Consider the following 25,670-nt stretch of genomic DNA (forward strand, 5'->3'; position numbering starts at 1 on the left):
AAATAACTCTGGATGGGGCTGATTAGTACATTTAAGAACTTTTAAGACATAATCAATTATACAAGGGCTATTCATGTGTTTTTTCCCCTAAAAAAAAAATTATCCGTTGAGTTCCAGATGTCTCTTTCACAATTTAAGTCTATGCGGAGAAGTCTTTTTGGGCCCCATGGCATCACGTGACGGACACCAACGCTGCTTTCCCTGCCTCCCCGACAGAAGGTCATCTGTATTAGCCCATGTGACTGCTCAGCTAATCCAACTATTCCCCCTTCATAACTTGTCGGAGCCATCACTCCCTTGGATCAAGGTAAGTGTGCTGATCCTGGAGAAGCAACGGCATAACGCGATTTAAAGTCACTTCAATCTGAGCTTGGCTGAGCCCTATGGCGGGTTTGACATGGGTGACACCTGCATGCTCCAATACGATGCCTTAGTTTTAATACTAACACCAAAACAATACTCATTTCAATACATCTACCCGTAAAATTTGTCCATGTGCAAAGCGTGTAAGAGAACTACAGTGGCCAAAGTGAAAACGTGAAGGGCCCTTTCTAGAGCCAGTGTTTGGTTTGTCCTTTCAGGGCTACTGTAGAAACAAGGCAGCAGGCTCCAAGACGAGGACCCGATCGTATATAGATATAAAAGGGCTCCTTCTAAGGTAACGAGAACGCAACGATTATTATTACGTATTTTGATTATATACTTAAGAATACATACTTATTAGTATTATATTCTATTTGTGCCAATAGATCCCCCCCTATATGCTTTGCTCTGTTTGTTCAAAATGGTAATGATTAAACTCATGCAGCTGTATAATTGCCTTTCCTTCTTAGGATTTGCAAAATTGATTTAATTTGAAAAGGCAACATTTAGTGATTTTTGTGTTCTGTAGAGTGTTAGATGAGGTGAAAGTACATAGGAGCCCATTGTTTATGCAGTCGAGTGTCAGCTGGAGCGGCCTGGCCTGATGTCTGGCTGCAGCTGGTGTGAAGCAGCAGAGACAGAGGGAGACAGCTGGATACAAAGCAACCCCACCCACCCCCTCCAACTGCCTCCGGTAAAAGCCAAGAAAATGGAAGAAGTGTCTGAGACCTCCCCTGAGCTCTCTCAAGAAGCAAAAACACAAGAGGGGCACCGCGAGCAAGTGAAGCCGCTCAACTGTGGCCTTCACAGAGAGACAGGACACTACTGCGGAAAATGAGTCCCGGCTAGGGAAGGAAGGGAGGGAAAGGAGGTGAGGGGTTAAAGGATAATCTACAGGGGGGGGGGTAAAGGGGGTAATGCATGTGTACAGCAGGCTTTTTACAACATGGATGCCTACAGGGAGGATTTCGGTGCTATAACCACTGGCTTGTCATTCACAGGGAGGACAGAAGAACAGGTTATAGCCCATAATGGGTGTGCCAGCTTTTAAAGACCGGTTGGGTCGGTTTTACGGCTGAATGACACAGAAAAAACAGCCTGGTAACACAGCAGGCGGTGGGAACATACAGCAGAGCGAAAGAGCTCTGCAGCAGGAGAGCGTCTCTAAAAGCTGATCATTTATTCATAATTAACTCTCATCACGACTGATTGCAGATCGGCATACCAGCACAAAAAATGTACCAGTTCTCTTTCCAACTATAATCTGCCTCCTCGAATGCACCGCATTGGAGAATGTTTTTTTAAGTGTTCCAGTTTACCAAGATCGCCATTCTAAGACAATGTGTGACTAAGCCTGTTTTTCCAGAGAAATTAAATGTAAATGAGACTTGAGGTGATTTGGTTATTTACCTCTGTAAGTGGTGACAATTGGGCTTTCTTCAAACCTCATTTCATTAACTAAAGTGGCTGAACAGACGTTCAATTACCCAATTTACTGGATTTGGATTTAAATCCTGTTTTCCTGCACCCCGAAGGACGAGATTTAAAGGCTTTAAAGTCTGTATACTCTTCTCAAGAATAAATATGACCCTAAAACTGAACAACTGATTCAAATGCTGATTTTTTTTAATTCAAACAAATGCAATTTTACAAATTACTAAGAACCAGCTTAACATCAGTTGCTTACTATATATTACATGCTTTTCAAATACATAAAAATGCTCTAAAAAAAGACGGAACCAGTGTATTTACAATACCAACATTTACATACAGGTTCACTCTCATGAGAGAAACTGGTAGCACCAGTCCATGATTTCCAGCATGGATTAAATAACCATGTTACAATAAAATAAAAAATATAAAACGGGAATTTCTGTCTTCCTGCAGTGACTGAGCGGATGTGGCAGTGATATCAAAGTTTGTGTCTTCATGTAATACTCAAACGGTGACGTATTTGGCTCAATTGTATTGTAAGTACTGACAGTGAGATAGACTGAATACTTTGTAAATGACAATCAAGAGTACACCGTGGCAGTTATAATCTATGCTATGATAAAACAGGTTGTGGTGACTGCAGGGTGTTCCAGGAAGTAGCCGTCTTTCTGACTCATTTTTAATGAGATTAATCCTTCATTTTTTGATAATGTCTTGTCCAATCCTTCATGGTTACAGTGTTAATACGTGTGTGTTTGTGGATGTTCATGTGGCTCACTTTGCTCTCACAGAGACAGTCCAAGTCCTTGGTTTGTAAAGCCCAAGTCTCTACAGAGAAACACTGGAGATCTTTAGTCCACAATCCCTTCGGCCTGTACCACACGGTCCACAGCAGGTCCTGGTATAGTGTCAGTGCACAAGTGCCATCACCACAAACACTCGCTATCCAGTAATGAAGACGATCCCTTTGTTGTGTGTGGGTTTGGCTATTGCATTCAAGAGAACAGAAAACGAGAGGACTCCCAATTCCAAGTTCCTTCATTCTTTGGATCCTCTTGTAAAGAAAAACAGGTAAGTGCAGTCTAAGGCACAATGACAACTTGTCACGGTGAAAAAAATTCATACTGTGCATTGACGGACAGGCAACTACACTATAGTTCCAGGTTTTGACTCTTCGTGCCAGTAAATCTTTTCCTCGGGCTCCAGTTCAGAGTGCATTTGGTGACTGATGTGTGGGTCCATTTGGTTGACATCTATGTAGGATCTGAAACAAACACACAAGATTGAAACATGTTAGACAAGGGGGGGGCAAACTGAATGTGGGTTGAGACAGGTTAACTATGAGTTTAGAATGAATTAACCCTGGGCTGTCAAATCAGCTTTGTAGTGCCAAGTTCAGGAAACTAAATAAAAAAAAGAATTATAAGAAACAGTCATGTACGTAGTTGCATCATGTGTTTCAGGCATGTTAGTATTAATCTCTGTTTCAGAAAAAGGTTAACCCAGGGTCAAACATTCTCAGCCAACAGCACAGCAGATGCACGCAGCCATTAAACACACGCATAGCCTTCAAATGCAACAATATTCAGGGGTCACATTTTTTCCCTCTGCCACACAAGTGCTCTCCCACCACCGCAAGACACCCAGAGTAACGAAGCAAAAATCAGCCAGAGCAATGTGAAATGATTTGGAGCTTTCTGTTAGTCCCTGCCACATATATATATATATATGAAAATAAGACACACCACCGTCACCATGATAACCGTGTGGGGAAGTTTAACATTCTCGTCTCTCACCCTTTCTTCTGTGCTGTGACAGATAACTGGGGGGAAGGGGGTTAATTTTCCTGGTCAGTAGCATAGGCAACAGCACCGAACCTCTCTAAAGGCCCCTTGGGGCACGCCATCCTATCACGGCTCCGCCACTGAAACTCTGTGGGACATCTGCGCATGAGAGGGGGCAAAGGTCAAGGGTGAGTGGCAGCACACGGGCAGGGAGTCTCTGCACAGGGGCCAAGAGGAAGGCCAACAGTAGAGGCAAACAAACTTTGTAAAGGCACACGGCAGAGAAATGTGACCACTGGATGACATTATGCCAGCTGGAAGTGGAAGTAGGGCAGGCATGTTTTTTTTTTTTAAAAAAAGGAAGCCATGCAGTTACTTCATCATACATGACAATGAAAGAAAGACCAGTCAAACGTCTAAAAAAATGCAAAGTTCACTTCAAAAACATCAACAAGCAGACTACGGAGTCACGTTGCAGACAAACTTGAAGAAGCAAACGCACAGGCTCCGGCCGTTGCTGTTTACTTACTATGAACTACCTTGAGCAAAGGACACCTTATTGAGCCTGTGCCCTCTGGAGGATTGTGGCTGCGCGGGGCTGGAGGCCACCTGCCTGACCCGACAGCCGGGGGAGTAGGTGGAGGATAAGGGGGGTGGGGGAGGAGGGCAGGGAAGAGGTGGAGGAGGAAGCTGAGGAGGAAGAACTAGCAGGGAAAACAGCACAGCGCCTCCGGCCATCGGGGCTGTGCCAGGGGCCTTTAAAAAGCTGGGAGGCGTCATATCTATAAAAAAAGCAGGGGCCAGTGGACAGTTAAGGAGGAGAGCAGAACCAGTCTTAAGCTCTGAGGAAGAACTGACTGCTGGCTGCACAGATCCTATAATCCTACTGCCGCAGCCAGGCTGTCATGTTTAGCAGACGGATGTTTTCTCACTTACTAATTTATGGGTGAAGAAAAGGTAACAATGGTCAGTCCACAGTATTTGTGTGCATACAGGGGATAAAAAAACCAAATGGCAGCTTATATTTTCGGAAGCCATCCATTCTAGGTAATTAAACAGTGGTGCTTAGGTTAGGATAAGGAGGATCAGGGAGTGGCTTATTGGATAAGGGGATGAGTTGAGGCCGTGTTTTTGTTTTCTTACCTGTTATGGGCGGAGTGGGTGTAGGGGGCTGTGCTGTAGGAGTAGGTCTGCGGCGCTTGCACGGGCATGTTGTATTCCGACATACCACCACCAACACTCATGTGGCCGCGCCAGTTTACGCTAGAGGACACTGAGGACACTAGAGACAAAAAAAAATAAAATGGTACAAGTCAGCAACTGACCCACCTAAATGTGAAACCAAGGGCAACAACATAACGCAATAGAGACTGTAACACAGGGTGCAGTGATCTCACCTGAGGAGTAGACGCTCCTGCTGTTGTGGCTGTTGTGCGGTGCAGGCATGGTCTGATAGCCCAGGCTCTGCTGAGAGCCTCTGTCGTAGTCGTAGTTGTATGCTGCCTGTTTGGGTGCCGCGTTGCGTTGGTACCAGCCTCTCAAGTGCTCAGCAACCATAGCCTTCTGGACGTTCTGGCCGCCCTGCTCGTTGCCGCGGGGCGCCTGGCGTTGCCGGGGCGGCCGCAGTGTGGCGTACAAGTTCTGCGACATGCCGTCTAACTCGTCGTTGCGATAGTGACTGTGCATGTCGTGGCTGTGGTAAGCCGCCGGGGCGTGGTGGTACGATGGATTAACGTTATAGTGTCCTTCCATCTCGTTGTCGTACACGTAGGCTCCGTTAGCGTACGGCTCCGGTTCCGTGTAGCTGGGATAGCCCGTCACGTAGTAGGCTGTCGTGGTGGGTCTGGCCCGCTGTTGGTAGCCGTTGTAGCGGGGGTCCGGCTGAGCCAGGTTGGGCATGCTGCCTGTGTTGGCGTACAGGTCTTTTCTGTGGCGGCCGCGAACTCTGCGCCTGTTAGCGGGGTTACCGGGGACGCTGTACTCAACGCTGGACTGGCTTGTGTAGGAGGAGCCGTCATCGAGGACCTCGGTGCTGTTGCTGCGTCTGGCCGGGGAATAGGGGTACGTTGGCACTGGAGGCTCGGTCTCCGTCATGAGCTGAGACTGGGACTCCAGACTGCCGCTGCGCTGGCGGAAATGTTGTGGAACATCTTCTGATCTACAAATTAAAAAACACTTGTTAGAAGCTGTTCACCAAAACACAAACATTAATAGAATCCCACTCTCTTCGAAACGGTCTGTGTTACTATGTTGTCTTCATTATTTAAGCTGTTAGCAGATGGATTATGGTTTCTCATAGATGTGAAAATGGCACATATGTACACGACCAGGATGTAAAAGACACAATTGGTGTGTAACTGGCTCTAACAGCTGTCACTGAGGCAGGTATTTGAGAGGGGGAAAAGTAAAAGCAATCAGGGCCCTACCTGAGCTGGGTACTGCTGTAGGCGTTGCGGGTGAGGAGGGGGGTGGGCGGCATGCTGCGGGCATCACGTGGCTGTCTGGAAGACGGTTTAAACGGGCTGCTGTGGCTTGATAAGGCATCACGGTGACTGAAGTGGAGTGATTCCTGGACTTGGCCGTAATTTAATCTGAAACACAGTTAAAAACAATGTTTTCTCTTGAGGTCAGAGCTTGTTATTGAGATAAACACTTCTACCGTCTCTTCATTTGCCCACAAAACTGAATTAGTAGAAGAAGAAAAAAACACCTGGGGTTTGCTTGTATGCAGCACTTTAGTAATCACTTACACTGGCCATTACATAGTCCATTGATCTTTCTTTTCATGCAACAGCGAGCATTATGGCTGTTTAAAATGAGATTAAATCACCCACATCATTTTGTAAACAGCCATTTAAATAACGTTTCCAGGGCCACTTTCCTGTTTCCCCTTTACTTCTCTACCCTCTGCTTGGAATTGTTGTCTGCTCCTTCACAGGCAGCGACATGTTCTTTCCCATCTATTTTTAAAAGTTGGTGCGTTGGGCTGATAAGAGGGAGATTGTCGGAGAGGCAGGAAAAGGAGGTAGGAGGAGACTGGCAGGAATGTAGCTCTGGATCGACTCTACAGGTCTCTACTAGCTCCATGCTTAGTGCGTCTACCAAAACAACTGTCAGACACACACTAAAAATTCATACATTAATAAATTACACGGGTTTCCGTGCTAGCTGTATACCTGCTGTCTGCATGCTGGTCATTGGCGGAGGTTCGTCTGTCGTTGTTGTAGTGGATGTCCAGAGTATCAGCATGGTGGGGTCTTGGGGAATACTGAACCGATCTGGACCGCAGTCTCTGAGAACTGAGCTCATCCTCTGAGAGATAAAAGTGATTACTTGGTTAAAATTGGATCTAAAATGCAGCAAATTAGGGAGTAAAAACATGCAGACTGAGCATGGCTGTGCCTAGGCACTCACCATCATCCAGAGTGAGGCTGTCAGATAGAGAGCTGAGGTCTGAAGGGTTGACATCATCTGGTAACAGAAGAGAGAAAACGGTCCTCAGAGACTTCCCCAATATTTCACTTTTCATAGAAAGTGCCAATTATCATTTTAAGCAAAGCTTAGCCTGTCTAGTGTTTTCCCATCTACCTGCTAAGATCAGTGAGGCTCTCTGGGTGGGTTTCCTTCCTTTCTTGATCCTGTAGGCGTTGATCTCCTTCTCGATCTCCTCCAGCTTCCTCATTGCATCCAGACAGTTGTTTCTCCTCTTTTTCTTCACCGTTTTGCAGAGGTCGCCCTCGTTGGATAACTTGATGGCTGCTTCCACAATCTTCTGCTGCAAGGCAAACCTGCTCTCCAGGTTCCTCAGATGTGGGTCCTGGAGGGGGGAACACGCAACATGCATTTAGCAGGGAATTTCCCAAAAATACAGAAAGACCCTGTCAACATTAATGCTCTGAGCAGAGAAACAGACTTCAAACATCTCCAATACACAATGTGTAATCAAAAAATTAAAACATTTCATCTTCAGTGTGATGACAGATTCATATCCAGATCTATTTTCGGATTCAAGTTAATTTTCCCTAATTGACTTGCAGTTGGAAACCAGCTCCAAATCAAAACAAATGTTTCATGCAAAGCATTATGCAATGTAAGCCTCAAACCACATGTTAAACTCTTAAGCCTCTTTTCAAAAAGTCAAATGATCTTAATGGTCTCCAGGTAAACAAACACAGTTGTGCAAGATCTGTGTAACATTCATAATAACATAAGAGAAATATATCATAACACAACAAAAGCTGTGCTTACCTCATCATATGGGAAAAGGTCATCCAGCTTGAAGGCTGTCCCGACACGCCGTCGTACGTGAGGTGCCTTCTCCCCTGTGGCCAAGGGATACTCTTCAGGCAATCTGCCCGTAAGCTCCTGGAAAATGAGAACCACAACCAACAGTCAGTTGAGAGTGTGGACATATTCAAACGGCTTTGAAAAGTCACAGAATGAGAGAGATTACTCACAGATTCTCTCACGCAAATCTTCTTCAGTTCTTCAGTTTTCTGCATCAGTGTGTCTTGAAGGTGTTTTTGTTTCTTTTTCAACTCGGCAACCTTCTCTTTCTTCTGCTCCTCGCTGACTTCAGAGTCAGCGGAACCTGGAACAAGCACACATCTGATTAACTACAAATTATAGCAATCAATCACCACTCATCATTCTGATGCGGAGCAGAAGCCATTAGCCGATTAACTCTCTGCTTACCGGCTGAGATGAGGCTGCCGTTGCTGGCCATGATGAGCTGGTCTCTGCTCTCAATGCTGGAAAGTTTAATGATCCTCGGAGCGGAGATCTCTGTGAGGTCCATGGCGATGTCTCCTGTACTCCTGGTGGTGGAGATGTTTGACTGTAAAGGGGAGGGGGGGGCAGTTTGGAGGAGGAAACAGGGATCAGATTGAGGGAAAGGAGTAGTGAAGGAGGGATTTTGAGTACTTCATTTTAATGATAGCAGCGGCTCCATTTGCATGCTGGGTACTCTGAGCGCACTGCTCTCTCATCAATCAGTGCAGGCTCTATTCCTGGATGAACACTGACACACCATCTGCCTTTGAGGGAGACAGTGGCTGAATAACCTCATTTGACTGCAGTCACACGCTCATCCATCTCCGCCACAAAACACTTATACTGTATAATAGCCCGGAAGCTCAGAAAATATGCATCATAAACAAAACATATGGACCATGAGGGTATCTTCAGCATATACAACTTTTAACACTGGAACAAGGACCTAGACTGTAAACACATTGTGCCTTTTCCTATTTATTCTCAATTGTGTGGTTGAAAAAATACATGTATTCCTTCCAAACTAATACCTTCCTATTTTATATGGCAAACTGTTGTTTACTTTTGGTTGAATATAGTTTTTCTTAAGCCACAGACAATGCAAACATAGGCATATTATTAGGCACTCCCTCTACAACTTTGTCATTCTGCCTGCTATATCAGAGTGATACAAATATTTTACTCAATTATAAGCTCTTGTGCATTTTCATTCAAGATACCCAACCGCCTGTTTCCTCACAATTTCTCAACACAAGGCTCAGGACTTATTTACATTAAACCGTGTGACCTGTCATATCCCTTTATTTACACAAGTTCCGGGCATGGGACACGGATCAGGCAGTGCATCACATGATGAACAGTCACCATGCATTGTCACTTGCACAATAACCTTTTAAACAGAACTTAATTTCATATTAAAACTGAAAGAAAAAGACAGTAGGCTCAGTATGTTTTAATCTGTCTAAAGGCTCATTTTACAGCCTGGTGAGAACAGGTCAAAACTAAAGCTCACACTGAAGTTGGTTAAACAGCATTAGAGAGTAGGAGGGAGTTTTAAAAAAAAAATAATTCTGTTGGAGGTTTGAACTGGGTAAAGTGAATCTGCGAGGAGATAACAGAAACTCACTTTGCTTGTCTTCCTGTCCAGGTAGAACTGGTGTTGACTGATGGCCATCACCCAGATGGTTTTAATCAGAGAGTGGCTGGCATACCATGTGTGAATAACCAGACCAGCCTGCCCGAAGGTTCGCTTGGTCACTGTTCTTCTGTAGAGAATAAGACCAACGTTAAGTGCTTGTGCTGATCCAAGAGGCAAATCTATTCAACAGCTGCATTCAAACACTAAACAGTTGTAGGTAGATTAACAAGGCTTTAATTAAGATTAACAAAAAAGAAGCGCAAATCAAAAGATTAGAAAAGAAGATTACAATCTTTTGCCAATTCAATTTGTGGGTGTCTGTGTGACAATATACTGAAGAGCAACGTGCAGTGACATCAAGCTCATTTGGAAACAGACACAGTGGGATTTAATAACAGCTTTGGAGGCTTAAAGTCCAACATTAAAGCCTTTGTGAGGGGCAGACGTCTTTTAGCAACCCGGAAATAATAATGTGGACGTTAAACGGCAGGAAAACACTAATTTAACAGAAAAGCTACGGCTATTAACATGGTGTCCTAAGTGGGCCACTGGCTGCAGATGCCCTTCACACTGTAAGGTGTAGGATAAGGACATCTGAAGCAAGCAGCAGCTAAAATGGGAACACTTGTAAAAAAAAAAAAAAAAAAAACAGTGAAAGGACCTATTAGATCAGTTAAGATAGATAAGGTTGTTTGCCTTCTCTGACCTGTGTGGGTCGTTTACTTCGACAGCGAATTTCTTCTCTCGGAAATACAAATTCTCTAACTGCTTCCACTGGTAGAGCTGCGGAGAGAGCGAGACAGTTTGACAGAGAGGGGGGAGGGGAGGGAGAGAGAGGCATGACACATCAGTGAGTGCACAAGCCAACACAGGTCTATCAATTAAAATGTGGATTTCCATTACATAAAAATAGAAATGTCATTTGACACACAGAGGATTGCTTAAATTCACTCAGAAAAGCTTTCCTTTTAGCACTTTTTGGTTAACTTGCAACATTAGCAGAAACAACATAACAGCTGAGGTGGTGAATGGGGCTCGGCGGGTGAGCCAGTCAGGTGTAGGTTCGGGATAACACAGGTGCAATCATAATGCTGCTGCGATTGCCTGGAGCAAAAAATTGTGCCAGGCGGCAGGCCAGGTTCTCATTGCATCGCGCTGTGGAGGGGAACAGAGGCAGGACTTCTCTGTGTCAGAATGAAACATCTGCTCCACTGATACAGATCTAAAGCCACTTGCCTATGAAAAAGAAAAGTCTCTGCTCGACTTAGACCGGGGCTGAGATTAATGAAGGAGAAAATGTATAACCATTGTTTTACCTGAAACTGTCCTATAAGGACACATCCCGAATCACTCTGAACCACAGAAACATGCTTATACATCTCGAACCCTGACATAAACCATGCGGAAGGTAAGAAATCACAATAAGTGAACACATCTCTTCACTTCCACCGGATCAAACATATCCGCTGAGCATTATTTTTACTGAACCAACTAACTACCGCACATATAACATATCTTCCTTTACAACAGTGCGGCTCACACAGGGCCAGATTGCCTGAATCTAGATCCCATAGAGCAGGAACAACACCACACAGAGAACATTTAGGACAAAATAGAACATGAAAACCTATTGTCCATTTAAAACAGCTGAACAAGTAATAGTTGGACACAATGCAGAGGCTTACCGTGAAGGGTATTTTTGTGCTTATCAAATCCCTGCTGAATTCCCTTGAGTTTGTATTGAATCTCTTGACTTTAAGTTTCCCACAGGGCTAGAGCTTCCCCGAACAATACGCTCTCTTGTCTGTTCTGAGGGAGCCAGATAGGTGTTGCAAGAGTTTCAGCTGAGCTGACCACGCCCCTTTCACCACCCCCTCCCCCTCTGACATCACAGATACCTCAGGCTGCCTCCAAGGCTTTTCTCTCTCTCTCTTCTCTCTCTCTCTCTCACTCACTCACTCCTACACAGCTCACTTCCTTTTTAGTCCGACCAGATGAACAGGTTGTACACAAGTATTGGCAGGGCTAGGTTTTTCCTTGTTTGCTCCATTTCCCGTCACTCGCAGATTAGTCATCAATCTCGCACAGACTTCAAATACTCCACTTCCATCTGGGACGGTCTCTGCTTTTCATATTGTAAATACCACACAAAGCACTGCTGTGAGGCTGAATCTACTATAACAGTCTCCCCCACCAGGGCAAACATGTCAGGAATCTGTTACTATGGTCTAATCATTAATAGCAGGGGCTGTCTTTGCTTTCAGGGGAGCATTCTGTCAGGTAAACAGACAAAGAGAAAACACTGTGCATTATGTTTTTATAACACTAGTCAACACACATGACACCTGAGTGTTTCAAGCTACATGTCTAATCTGTCTATTAATTCACTTTGACAGGAAGCTTCCATTTTATAAAATTTTTAACTGTAGTTTTTTTTTTTTTTTTAACTCCCAAGCTATACTGCTATTATCCATGAAAACACTGAATGAAAAAGTTTGATTTATTGTCAAAGTATAACAACATTGTCTTTATAATTGCTGGTATCACATAGTCAGGCTATCAGTGAAATGCAGAGCACGGTACTAAATGAACAATGGGAACCACGCGGCCGGAAGGACAAATAGCTCATCCCACTGCAGAGGAGACCCCATGCCAATTCACACCCTCTGGTCACAATCACTAGCATCATTTACATTGTAACAACAGTTTTGGAACAAAGGTCTATAAGGACATTAAACTCATTTTCACAGGATCATTCCTCCTATTAGAGAAACTCCACCTGTGTGCCAGCACATGCATGAAACTGATACAGGACTCTCCTCTGACTGCTGCTGAAGCCACGGCCAAAATATTTCAAGGATGTGACACACCTCAGTCTCCACAAGCACAAGACTGCAAGAAGCTCTCTTAAAGAGCAACTTGCAGCTTGAATTCTCTTTTACTTTCTGGTCTCTTGCTGCCTATACAGGCTTATAATTCTAATTCTTCTAAGTAAGAATGTACATTAACAACCTCTTCAGCTTTAGGATCCATATCTAATATTTCTAAACTTGACCTGGCTTTTGTCATATAACATACAGCATAACACTCCAGTTGTTTATGAAGTATATAGATGTATTTTTTTCTCTCAAAAATGTAGTTTCTCCATTATTTTCCTACTCACTGATTCACTGTGTTCGTCAACCTGAAAGTTCAAAGGGTATGAGCAATCATTGTGCACACAAGCAAGTTGACTTATGCTGCATCAATGTGAAGCAGTGATTCATCAATTCAACTCTTAGGTAGAGAAAACAAAAGCAGCCATTTTCTTAAAGCAGCAAACGCGCCAGCTTAGTGTGCACTCAAGATTTGAGTGAATGCACTGAATTGTATGTATCTTCTATCTTTAGTATTTAGTATTTCATCTCCCTTGTTTTTGCCAAACATTTCATTATAGGCGAGTGGAAGTAAGCCACAAAATGCCTGTGGTTTCAGATGGGATCAGGCTGTTCAGATCCAGCTCACACCCACAACCCAAGGAACCCCCAGGGGCCACGATTCCGCAAAATCCAACATGGATGAAAATGTGTCAAAAGGCTCTGACTTAAATGCCTCTACAGAGAAAGATCTGCCACACCCTTCACATAACACGTCATGTAGGGGCTCTGTCTGCCTGGCAACACTGTACATTTCCACAACATGACGCATTGCTGTAAGTTGTGAAAACGTGAGAAGAAGACACCGCAAGGAGTGTCTAATCAAAATAAAAAATGACCGGGGAGAGGATCTCCTCAGTTTTCATTTAAACTTCCTTTCTCACCACTAAGCCACTTAACAGTTCTTTCACGTCTCTCATATCATGTCATCATTACCCAGAGGCAGGCACTGTCACCCATAATAAACTGAGGATTTATTTTGGTTCTCTTGGTTCATCATATGTGCAGACCAGCATGTGGTCTCAGAGAGTGTCCCATTACCCACTGGGAGAGTGACACAGAGAGAGGAAGAGGGACAGTAGAGTGTCCTGGTTTGATTCAGGAAGAATTAAGTCTCGACTGGCCATCTGCTTCAGTCCCATCGCATGTCCCGGAAACACTCTGTTCTAGTCCAAGCCCTGTTGAAGGTCCTCCATTTGTGTTCCTCTCCTTAAATAGTTTAACTTATCCTCTTCCTACAAAACATGTCGCTTCTCCTCTTGGCATCTTCTATGTCCCCTGCTGATTGTTTGAATACTTGCCTTTTGTCTATATAGAAAGTGCTCACTTATACTTATACAATGATGGGGTATTCACATTACTAAATGTGCCACTTCTCCTCAACACAGCAGGCAGACTTTTGAGTGCCAGGCTATTCCGTATGGAGTGATGCAGCTGGCATGCATGCGGGGAACATAATGTGAGGTTAAGCTAGTGTATCTGCTTTCAATGATTTTCACAAAACTTCAAAATAAAAGAAATGAAGAAAAATGAAGAAAAAAAAGCTACACAACTGCTGACCTCCCACCAGGACTACCTCTAAACTCAGCCCCTACACAGATTTTGTATTGTTTGATCAATTGTGTTCCCTCCAAGACACACACAAACGTAGATTACCATAATGAATGCATCCTGCTGAGAGGGGCTGGGCAGAGGGCAAGGAGGGATGGGCTTGGGGTGAATACAAGGGTTGTGAACTGAGGCATGGAGCACTATCAGTATTCACCAGATACAGAGGACTCCCTTAAAGGCGAACGGAAAGTAGCCATACATTTCCAATTATCAGTTAGCAAGTAAAGAGGAAACATTTTCCCCATAACAAAAAAAACTCACCAACACCCACGGTCTCTCCCCAAACTCCCATCGCCCACCCACCTGCCTGGTAGAATGCCAACCCCCCGGTCCCAGAGGCCTGCTGCTTCCCACAGAGCACCATAATTACACCTTCCATAGGAGGGTCGGGGAGAGACATACTGTGGCTGTGCCCATTAATGCCTCGGCGAAACAGCACACCCTGCTAAGTCAACACGTTCCTGCCATGTAACAACAGCTACAGCGGGTCTAACGAAAGGGGCTGGGGAGAAACGCTTATTTGGGACACTATCACATAACACTAACATTGAGGTTAGGTACAAGGTACAAACTCAAAATGTAGTAGTACAGGAGCAGTACATTTTTGTACTGAAAGTACTTCACACAGATGCACTATAAAAGGCACCTTCAATGCTCTATAATTAAAAAGGTAGAGTTTTGACACGTGGGGTACATTTAGGTTTTTCCAGTTACAAATGAATAGAATTTTATAATCAAACGGGAACACTACACTATTCTATGCTGTGTGTAGGTATTTTTACAAGGTCCCCTTTAAACTTTGTTTTATAACCCGATAACAATTCACTCCACTGTTGATAGTAATAAACAATATTTGCTCTTCCACCAACAGCCTTGACTGCACACAGCCCATACTGATACTCCAAACTATTTTCCCATCTGTCTTCCTCGTTCTCCTGACTGACATGGGAACCAGGGTCTTCCTTACACCTATTTACAGTGTGGATGGATCATTAACCAGCTAATAAGAGGCACGGTGATGAAAGCTGTGCTTTCAATTAGAAACAGTGCTCAATCATACATACTTCCACAAGAAGTTAAAAGCCAAAAACTTATTTGAGTATTAAATGTCACTGTAAGAAAAATATGTTGAGTTTATTTACAAAGTCCAAACCCCAAGTTAGTCCCAGAGGCTCTACAATTTGTTCAACATATGAAATCCTTTATCCTTAGATTCTTGACTTGGATGGGGAAAAATAAACAACTAAATATGTTTTAAGTGGGGGATTTTAGCTTTTCAAATGAAAACAAAGACAGTTAAGGCAAATGGAGCAGCTGTAAAAAGAGGTCTGCCTACCTTTCTCGGCTTCAGTTTATCCTGCAGATCGTACTGGCCGATGCCCTTGTAGCTGACTCCCAGCCACCACGGTAGTCCTTGCTTGTCCTGCATGAAAGCACACGCACAACCACTCGTTAGAGGTAGCTTTATTGGTGGGAGTTTGGAAAAAAAAAAAGGCCTGTTACTAAAGCAATTATCCCATTAGGTTCACAGCAATAGCAACAGAAGAAGAGATCAAATACATTGAAGGCCTTCAAATCTCTGCAAGGCTGACTGAGTCATTTTAACGCCACTGTTTGATCTCCTCAGACACCTTGATTTAATAAGGCTTGGTTGGGAAAGTCAGAGGAAGCAAGTAAAAGTAAGGAAGGTTGGAGGAATCAATTAAAACATGCTTACTAAATGTGCTACGGTGGTTTACTGGAATAATAATTCAAGGTGCAATTTTGTAATAAGCCAGTTTGGATTTTCTTAACCCACCCAAGCAGGTAGAGTATAGTCCTGTATGTTCCAGTAGCAAACATGTGTTACTGTTTTAGCTTCAGCACAGATTTTTAAAAGGAAAAGGCCTCATAATAAAAGCATTAAGCTAAAAGCTTTAAATGCCAAACATCAAGGTGATTAAAGGTCAGATTGATGTGTTAGATTTGATGTAGAAAGAAATGAAGACCGCATGTTGACAGAAGCTTGTTCAAAGGTTAAGCTACTTCATGACTCGGGGCACCACCGTTACCTTCACTGGGTAATAATGGACTCCGTATGTCGGCAGGGACTCCACCAGGGCCAGATACCTTTAGAGAAGAAGGGAACAGGTTAACAGGGATTCCACCATTTATACTTCATCACTGTCAACCGGTGGTCGTTTAACAACAGACAGAGTGGGATTTAAGCTACGGTCATTGAGAAACCACAGTCATTTGCAATGGCAGGCTGATCGATTTGTTTCAGGTCCGTGACAGAGGGAGGGAGAGTCCATTGATCAGTTCAAGGGCACAAATCATCCCAGCTTAAATGACCCGGGGTTGCTCTGAGTTACAGTACCAGGAAGAGCACAGTGGAGGACCGACATCCTCCCAAGGCTGGCTAGATGCCTAGTATAAGAGCACCTTCTCTAATTAATGACACATTCTGGCGCGGTGACAGCCACCTCTTACAACAACAGCCACCACGGTGCAGACGCATGAGGTTAAACAGGAAGGCCTGGAGTAGGTGCTGGGGCATCAGAATCAGTCGTGCGAAACTTTGGGCAACACAGTTTAAACATAAAAAAATATACATAGTTGTTTTTAAACTTACTGCACGATAGCTTGTCCTCTTGTCAGTCCCTTCAGTTTCTTGTAGTGTTCAATCACTTTGTCCTCGCTGCAAATGGATAGATAAATAATTTAATGAATAATCCATCAAGTGTTGCACATTGCAGCCACACAGGGATTGGGAGAGGCTCTTTCTTTGACACACATTCTGTCTGCTCATGCAGAAAATGCAGTCTGGCCTACTGGCCCGCTGATGGCTCTCATCTACCTCTCCTGCAAATGCATCCCATTTTACTCGCCACTGTAATCATCCCTTTTAATAGCATAGCGAGTCTGCAAACCAACTGCGGCTTAACAGACTGAAAGAGACAGAGATAGAGAGAAAGAGAGAGAGTTGTGTTTGTGTGCTCATCCGTGCACCAAAAGACTGTGATTTTAATTTGGATATTAAATTGAATGTAGAGGCTGCAGCAGCCTCAGATGACCGTTTAGCCAGATGAGGAGGGGACAAGCAGAGGAGAAAAAAAACAAAAAACAGCAGTGGCAATCCTTTAGATAGCCAGTAGCTGTCAGCACCTCCCTGTGTGATCGCAGGGGCTAATGGGTAAACGTAATTAACACAGCCCATGCATTAATTAGTCACCCTATTGGAGGCAGAACCATCTGCCAAGTACGGGACCGTTCTGTTGACACTGAACAACTCAAAACTGCTGTTCTGGGGGAAATGACTGCTTTGTGCAACCAAGTGGTACTGACCACTGAGGCTATTTGACATCTGAATTGTGAGCGTATCTTGTAGAGAAAGGGCTGAACTTACCAGTAATTGAGAGATGGGTGCTCCCTTAGTACTCTGGTGGGCAGAAGTGGGAGCTGCTTCAGGTCGGATCTGGCAGTCTCAGCACTGAGCAAAAAAAAATAAAGATCATATACACATGTTAAGAACAGCAAATGTACTCATTCACAAAAACAACAGTTCTTTCTAGTTACTCAGCTATGCTTTTGCTTGGTGAGACACAACAAAGCACCTAAAATACACTGTTGATTGATGACAGACATGTTATCATGGTCTAATTACTAACTATCCTATCCAATCATAATCTCTACATTTAAACATCTATATTGCCCTGATATGAGCTGAACTGAGTGCTTCAGACCAGCATGTGGACCATAAGGAAAATAAAGGTAGATGTTTACACAAGAATCTCTTCTCAAAGTCTGAAAATGTGCAGAGGACATTTCTCCACATTCGTACTTTCACAGTGTGGTTTGAACTTCTATCGTTTGCAAACCCTTAGAAAAGGTGCCGTGTCAGGATATTGTTTTCATCTTTCTTATCTATAAATAGTTGTACTACTTGCCAAGACTAAATTTGAGCTTCACTCATGTCTTGCCAGACCTAACTTATAAAAGCACACGCAGGGTCTTTAAATCATAGGGGGCCCTTTAAAGGGGCCTGGCATGATATCTTTTCAAATATATCAAAGCCATTTCCTGCAGGTTCTGAGCAGAGATAAACTCCACCACAGTTATTCTCTTTACTTGTAGGTAAACTACTTTGTATTGATTCACACCATGACAGATTGGTCTCACCCACAAACTCTGCCAAAAATGCTTCAGGTTGTAATCAGAGAAACTGGCCATCCTATCTGTTCAGACAAATTGTGGTGTTTGTCACAATCAAGGACTATGATAGTGAACTATGGGTCACTTGAACATCGTGTAGGAGGGAGTACTGGATCTACAGTTTCTGCCGGACAAAAAAGGGCTCTGGTCTGACAGGCCAGCTCATTGGAGACGTGAACAAAAGCCATTCACAAGCACTTGGCAGCCTCTCCCTGTGTTGAAAAGAATTGTACGAGCCCCAGCGCTGCTACAAAACAGTCGCTGGCCTCTGAGACGGAACTCAAATGTGCAGGTCAGACTATACATACTCTCAGAACATCCTCAGGTATTGTACCAGCTATAACAACAACCCCAACATAACAACATGGTGTATTGGATGAGTTAAGGCCAATGGCCATTTGACCTTGAACATCAATTTAATTCCTGTTTAAGAGCCTGTTCCAAGATGAATGGAATTTAACAGCCGCTGACATGGTAGGACAGAACCATAATGATCCAGTTATGTGAAGCAGCTTACTAAACAAAAAACAAGGGGGAGCCACTGTAAGGGCAGAGGCACTTGAATCACTCTTCCCTGTAGCTACCTCTCTTAGGTTGACTGAGTTCTGCTGCCACGGCACTTTGCTGCGTGTTTGATGGCGTGTATTTTATGGCGAGGCTGGGGCCTGGCGTTGTCTGGGTGATCTACTCCACAGCCGTGCTGCCGCGTCAGCAATCTGGAATTCATTACTACGTCCGTTATCTCCCCACAGCCTGCAGCGTGGGGGCAATTCCTACACCCGGCAGAGCCCGGCCCAGCGCAGCCTACACAGCGTGGGGAGAGATAATACTCATGTGTCAGCTATTCCGCGGGGCTGAGAGGTGGTGACTGTGGCGGGAGCACAATGAGAGAGCCTGTTGCTGTGAATGAACCACTAACTACAGGCTACACCTGCAAATAGAACGGAGGACTAAAACTGTCCGGGTGAAGCATTGGTTGATGTGGGTATCATTTGAACACAACTCACATTGTGTTAATTACAGTGTTTTTAAAATTACAAAAGTTAATTCATAGAGGCACAGACAACGTCTCTAGCTCACTTATGAAGTTGATTACAATAACGAGAATATAAATCCCCGCTCGGTTACTGTTAAACAGTTAATTAAACTGGCATAATTAAAGTCCTCAATCAATTCAGTGATTTCTTAAATTTTCCACAATCTCTTTCATCAACTTTCATGGAGGAGTTTTAACTTGTGGCAATCAGTTTTGGATTAAACCTGCAGGTGGTGTGAGTCAGTACTGTAAGATGCAATGCAATACTGACTGAGAGAGGGGAATTCTGATAGAAGTACAATGTGAGACCTGAGGGTGCATTCATTCAATGCACAGCAGGGGGTAGGCCCACACCACCACAATAACAGTGAGTCCTCCTGACGCCAAGTTGTCTACCATTGGACAGTGGGTCTTGGCTCATCCCTCTTAAGGCAGCTGACTGTAGGAGGAGGAGGTCTCCCTAACTCCTCCACAGCTAATCTCACTGCTCCAGGGCCCTTTGCTGATACAGTGTAGAGGAGACACATTTATATCATATGCTTTATGAGGGGATTTACTGGGCCTGTTCTCTCAAAAGAAGTAGTTAAAAGGACATTGCAGATAGGAATGAGAAATACTGCCACATGACATCGCTACGATAATAGTGTTAGATTTTGGGGACAGTGCTACATTCATGTAAGAGCAGTTTGAGAAAAATTGTACCTCATTGTGAGTTAAGAAGTGTCTTAAAAACCTAATATCTAGAAACAATAATCAGAGTGAACAAGGAAGTAGTATCTGTGCAAATAAAGAAAACACAGCTTGATTTGAACACAGGCTGATTCTATCAGATTTGTTGGCAGGTTGTCTTTTATTGTGCTTTCAGAGTCAGGACAAAGTACAGCCCATCCCCACACCCACATGAGCTGAAAGTTCAGACTGCACACTACACTTCAGAGTGAAATAGCTTTAAAACAACACACCCAGGCATAAAGCTGTACTAAAGCTGCAATGAATAACAATTAACATGTATCAGGTCAATCATGCCTGTAGATAGCTGGATCTGTCAAGGAGCACAAGCAAATGAAGCCAAGTTTTTTTTTTTGCAATAGAACAAAGGCCATGGTTTGACAAGGAGTCATACTGCTTTTTCAGCATTGCATGTATCGCCATTCAAACAACACACGTGCAATTCCTTACAGAGCACAAATCTTTGTGTTCACATAATGGACGGAGAGGCCTTTAGAGGCAGAGCACTGGGACAACACACAGGTTGTGCTGCTTCGACATGCTGTCACTCACTCATACAGAGCAGTGTTGACTAATCACAGCCAATGCCCTTCACTCCTACGGCTGGCAACAAAAGCAACATTTCTTATCAGCAGGTCAAGCCTCTGAGAGCACGGCCCACTATGAAAACATTATCTCACGTAGTGCACAGATTATCAAGGTTCTGTACGGATTCTCCCACCAGTGTCGGACAAAATCGTGTACACATTGTCCATGTATTTGTACGTGTAAGTGTCACACATGCTGTGTTTGTGAGTACGTCTGACATTTATTAAAAGGCCATGCAATCACAACATGTCAGAAAAGAACTGCCCGTGTAAGGCTTTGTTCAAAGTGTAAACACGATGCGTCTGCCCTGATAGTCAACAGTTTGACAAGAGAACAAGAGTGTTTTGGTTCTTAAAGGCAATGTTTGGACCATTTGGATAGCAGCGAGCCAGCCGGAGTTCAGTTCAATGTCACAGGAACACATAAAGGGAATTATTAACTGAGGGAAGTACAGCATGAAAGAAAAATCTGACTGAGTCAAGTTGAACATTAACTGGCTATACAGTCATCATTTGTAGACTGAGCACTGAGCAAACAACTTGTCAGAATTCAGAAACAAACACTGAATAAATGTTTCATTCAACATCACGTTGAAGTTAAAAAAAAAAAAAAAAAAAAAAAAAAAAAAAAAAAAAAGGGTGTATGGATGTCTGCTAGCAAAAATATTAAAAATGTAACATCTCACGTTAATGTTAACATGTATTGACTTTTTTCTTCCCGGCTCATTTATCCTGCATGTTTCAAATTACAGGACAAGTTGATCCTTTTGGGAAACATTCCACCTTTCTACATCTCATAAAGAGGTTTAATGTTGTAATGTAGACAACTTCTTACCTGGTGTATTCTCCTTTGGCCTCCTTTAAAGAGAAACACTGCAGTTAGTCAAAGCACTGTGAGAAGATGCAAAAAACTTACAAATTGACCCTCTAAGTGAACTGTTATGCTAATGTGAGCTAACGTCACCCGCTGCACACGCTGCACCAAGGGGTTAACGTGACACGATAAAACATCAACACGTTTCATGTGAATGCGTTTTAATGTCTCTAATAACTCAAGTTAACACTACCTAGAAGCACAAGTACGTCTTTAAAGGCCAACACTAACACACAGGGGCACGTATATTAAACAATAGTCCCGAGCAGAGCAGCAGACAACTGTTTTCAAATGTCGCTTGCCCCGGCCGTCTTCATTCCCGTGAGGGGTGAGCGACAACACATCGGTGTGGGATCACTGCGACAAACTCTTTCTTACCTGCAATGCGAATGAAGCTAACTTGAAAACATTTCCACTCTCCACCTCGATGGTCTCCTGTTGTAAAGAAATAAATAAAAAAATAGGTAAAGTGAACCGTGTGTTTTAAAAAAACCACGTCCACACAAAGTGCAGTCAGTCCGAAACACTTGACTTGAGAGTGAATCTTCCCGTCCCGTACCTCTCGGTCCCACCGTTACCGACTGAACCACTGCCGCAGAGACAATACGGTGTGTGTGAAACTGTCCGTGAAGTGTGTTCACTACAGTTATTTAGGCACCCGAGTTAGCGTTACACTTTCCATATGCGACAAAACACACAGTGGTGCACACAGAGGGGCTAGTTGAAGGTCCTGCCTGAAGCTGCGGCCCCCTCGGTAAAGTGGTACGGTCCGAAAGCAGGTTCAACAGTCTCCGTCTCCCATGGTGACCAGTCTGCTCTCCCCGCGAAAAAAAACTGCACTGCAACGTTTGAGCACATGCTGCATTCACGTGCTCCTCGTACGGTTAAAAAGGTCCGAGATGCGCCTGTTACAACTACCTACCTGCCTACCTATTAAATTGTTTACAGGAAACACTTGGAATCAGTCGTCCTGCTACAACTCTTTTGTGAATGATGACTTAGCTTTTGTATTATATTATGATGACCATAAAAGAAACAATATCAATTTTAAACAAACTGCCCTCAAACCACAAAACCCATCTTATCTAAATGATAACCTGAACCCGTAACTATTCACTACGCTGTGACTATAGTGTAGGGTATTTTTAAATAAATGCTAAAAAACTTAAACAGTAACACATAGTTGGTATTACAGTGAAACATGAGCTTTAAGTTAAATTGTAAAATTTCCAACAGCATTTGAAAGCAGCATGCAGGATAACCGTTTGAGCTCTTCAAGAGTTTTTCAAAATGTTGATGTTGTGAGGTTAAAAAGACATGCATTTCCTCAATAAATAGCATGCTATGAATCAAATACTGCATAATAAACGTAATGTATGCACATTAATTCAGATTAAAGATAAGAGAGGCCAAATAAGTCTTTGTAGTCGTGAAAATAAAGGCTATAGGCTTTAGGAGATGAACAATAGATATTTAGGCTCAAAGTTGTGTGTAATAGACACATATAGTATGAACAACAATTTGCAAAATATTGATCATCTGACCCTCAACCCCCAGCAGAATGAAATTGTATGAGTCAATGGTAAATCAAGAATGATGGCAGATCAATAGTAGGATTAAACATCTTCTTATAAGGCAATCAACTATTGTGTTCAATGATCTGGAACATAAGGACATGCCAAGTTCGGTTACAAAAGATATAAAGCCTAGGAGAGTTCAGAAAATAAATGTTTAAAACACTTACATTAAACACTAAGGATTTAGCGTTCAGGAAGAACAGCTCCACTGTCGTGTTGTCTTTCAAGAAGGTGATCTTCTCAATATAAAACCTGTGAAGAAATGTTTTTTTTCAGGTCAGCAATGTTTAAGTGAGATAGAATATCAATGCATTTTGGCAATGCCTCAGTGTTATTCACAGACTTCATTGTGTCCAATATAGTTTATCATTCACACAGCAAGGCTGTGCAGACTGTGTTCCATCACTGCCACCTGCTGGTCAGGAAGAGCCTATGAGGCCATGAGGCTCTCAATACCAACTTGCTTCATATTAGGTCTCTACTACTATTCACAACTCAGACTAATATAAAAAACATTGAGGTTTTCAATCCTCAGTACAGGCTGACGTTTCTAATAAAACTGCATTCCACATTTGGCAAGTTTTTACAGTGAGAGCAACTCACCTCACAAGGAACTTGAGTTCCAAAGGCCCTGCAGTCTTGGAGAAGTCATGATCAAGGACTTTACGATCCAGCTGGAGCCAGTTACTCTGGCCACTGGTCAGGGGTAGAAGAACAAATCATGTGTTGGAATACTGCTATCGTAATTTTTCTCTCTTCTTTTTTGTCCTCTCTTAAGGCGCAGCATCGGTTCTAAATCAACCAACCCCTTTGATTAAAAGAAGATGTAATAAAACCAAGCGCACACACTGCTACGACTTTTTCTGTGTTTAAAATTCCAATAATTTTAGGAATTGAACTTACGTGTCATCTATGAAGCACAACCCAAAGTATTCTTTCTCCTTCAGGGTAAAATGTGAGGCCACCAGATCCAACAGCTCGCGGGACAACAGCTTGGGCTGGATAGTTTGGATTAAAACACAGGATTTTAGTTTAGATTTGTATGCTAAAGGTAAACAGGTATAGCATTAGGTTGAAAACAAGTGCACATGTGACACTGACAAATTTAACAAAATTGATAAGACAAGAAATAAAAGCCATTCTGCAGCCATAGGAAGTTAAGATTATTTGCAATAATACACAACACACCTCATCAAATCCAACACATTTTCATAACATAAACATAATCTTGCAGGGTGCCTGAGGAGGCCAGCAGAAAGTATCCTCTACCTGAACCAGCAGCTCCAGTTTCCTGCCATCGAGGAGGAGAACCTGACACAGACGGCCCTCAGTCATCTAGAGGAGAAAGGACAACATTAGGAAATTCCTGCAAAGCAACACTGTCTCCACCTCCACCTCTCCACTCCACTCAAAGCCGTGCATGCTTCCTCTATTTTAGCCCAGACAATAAAATGACTTTGTGCTGAATGAATGACAGGATCTGCTAAGTGTCCAAATGGGATTCACGCTCCAAAACATCAAAGTCATTGCCAACATCATCATCCTTATTCGTAATAAAGAAAAAAAAAGTTCAGCCATAATCAGCTCTTTATAGCTGCACCGTGAATCATAAACAAAGACTCTGAGGTTCTTCTGCCGTTAAGGCTCCACACATGCTTTTGTCTTTCTCTCCCACACATCCTTCCTCTGCAACAACGCCAGTCTAATGTTTTCATTGAAATGAAATGACAACATCCAACGTGTTCCTCTGACGGTAAGAAACAAAACCGAAAGACAATGAAGTCCTGGTGCATGGGTTTAATTGAATTCCTGCTGCATTGTTTCAGATAAATGGCTTTAGGATTCATTCCGTTGCGGTCAGCAGATCTGCCTTTCACTACGTGACAAGGTAGAAATATTATTGTAGTGATGAATATTAGTCGTCATTGTCATAGTCATAGTCATAGTCGTTTCAGTGTGTGAAGCTGTGCCAACAATCCAGGCTTATATTTTTACAATATTGTAATTCCTTTACACAAATTCAGATGACTTTGTGTTTATATAATCTATTTCAGTGCTGTGGGTGAAATGTAATCTCAATACTAAATGTCATAAATAATTAAGGAAATTATATGGAATGTAGCATTGTGGATTATTTCTCTCTGTGTTACTAAATGTTTGTGCCTTATGCATCTGCTTCCATATGAGTTGGAGAAGCAGGATAAATCCATTTAACCCACCTTTATATTTGCATGACTTGTTCAATCATTCCTTCTGTAGGTCAAATACAATTCAGTACCAAGGCGTTCTTATGTTAAAGGAATATTACAACATTCGTCTAAAGTTATCAAATTTTAGCTGACATTAGCCACCATGAGCTACTGGTCATACCAGACCAAGTAAGGCTGTAGCCAAAACCCTTGAGTGTGTTGATTTGAGCAAGTGTTTGTTTTGTTGTTTGTGAATTCAGCGCCCCCCAGTGTCAGTATCAAAAAGGAGACAGTGGCAGACAGCAGTAGGCTAAAAGCACAATCTTCACCAGTACTGTGTTTTTTCTCTTCTTTTACAAACAAACACTTATTCCATTAGAAACTTGCTTTATGATCATATTCAAATTCTACACATAGTAGCTTTGATGTGTTAAAATATGCTTTTTACTAGAGAAGAGATTAGTAC

General features: G+C 43.0%; 1 protein-coding gene across 1 annotated transcript; it reads right to left on the reverse strand.

Annotated features, from left to right (window-relative positions):
* Window positions 1-3,746: 3,746 nt before the first annotated feature.
* frmd4ba (FERM domain containing 4Ba) lies at window positions 3,747-24,350 on the reverse strand. Its single transcript, XM_054617225.1, is given in 23 exon segments — window positions 3,747-4,232; window positions 4,234-4,363; window positions 4,725-4,863; window positions 4,979-5,739; window positions 6,008-6,172; window positions 6,758-6,893; window positions 6,996-7,052; window positions 7,170-7,398; window positions 7,830-7,946; window positions 8,039-8,172; window positions 8,277-8,418; window positions 9,481-9,619; window positions 10,199-10,275; window positions 15,355-15,441; window positions 16,070-16,127; window positions 16,633-16,698; window positions 17,407-17,490; window positions 21,400-21,422; window positions 21,817-21,873; window positions 23,183-23,267; window positions 23,619-23,711; window positions 23,919-24,013; window positions 24,285-24,350. Coding segments are annotated over 23 exon segments (3,063 nt in total). The 3' UTR covers window positions 3,747-4,109.
* Between the last annotated feature and the right edge of the window lie 1,320 nt (window positions 24,351-25,670).

This window comes from Anoplopoma fimbria, chromosome 17 (assembly GCF_027596085.1).
Source record: "Anoplopoma fimbria isolate UVic2021 breed Golden Eagle Sablefish chromosome 17, Afim_UVic_2022, whole genome shotgun sequence".
In the NCBI taxonomy this organism is placed as follows: Eukaryota; Metazoa; Chordata; class Actinopteri; order Perciformes; family Anoplopomatidae; genus Anoplopoma; species Anoplopoma fimbria.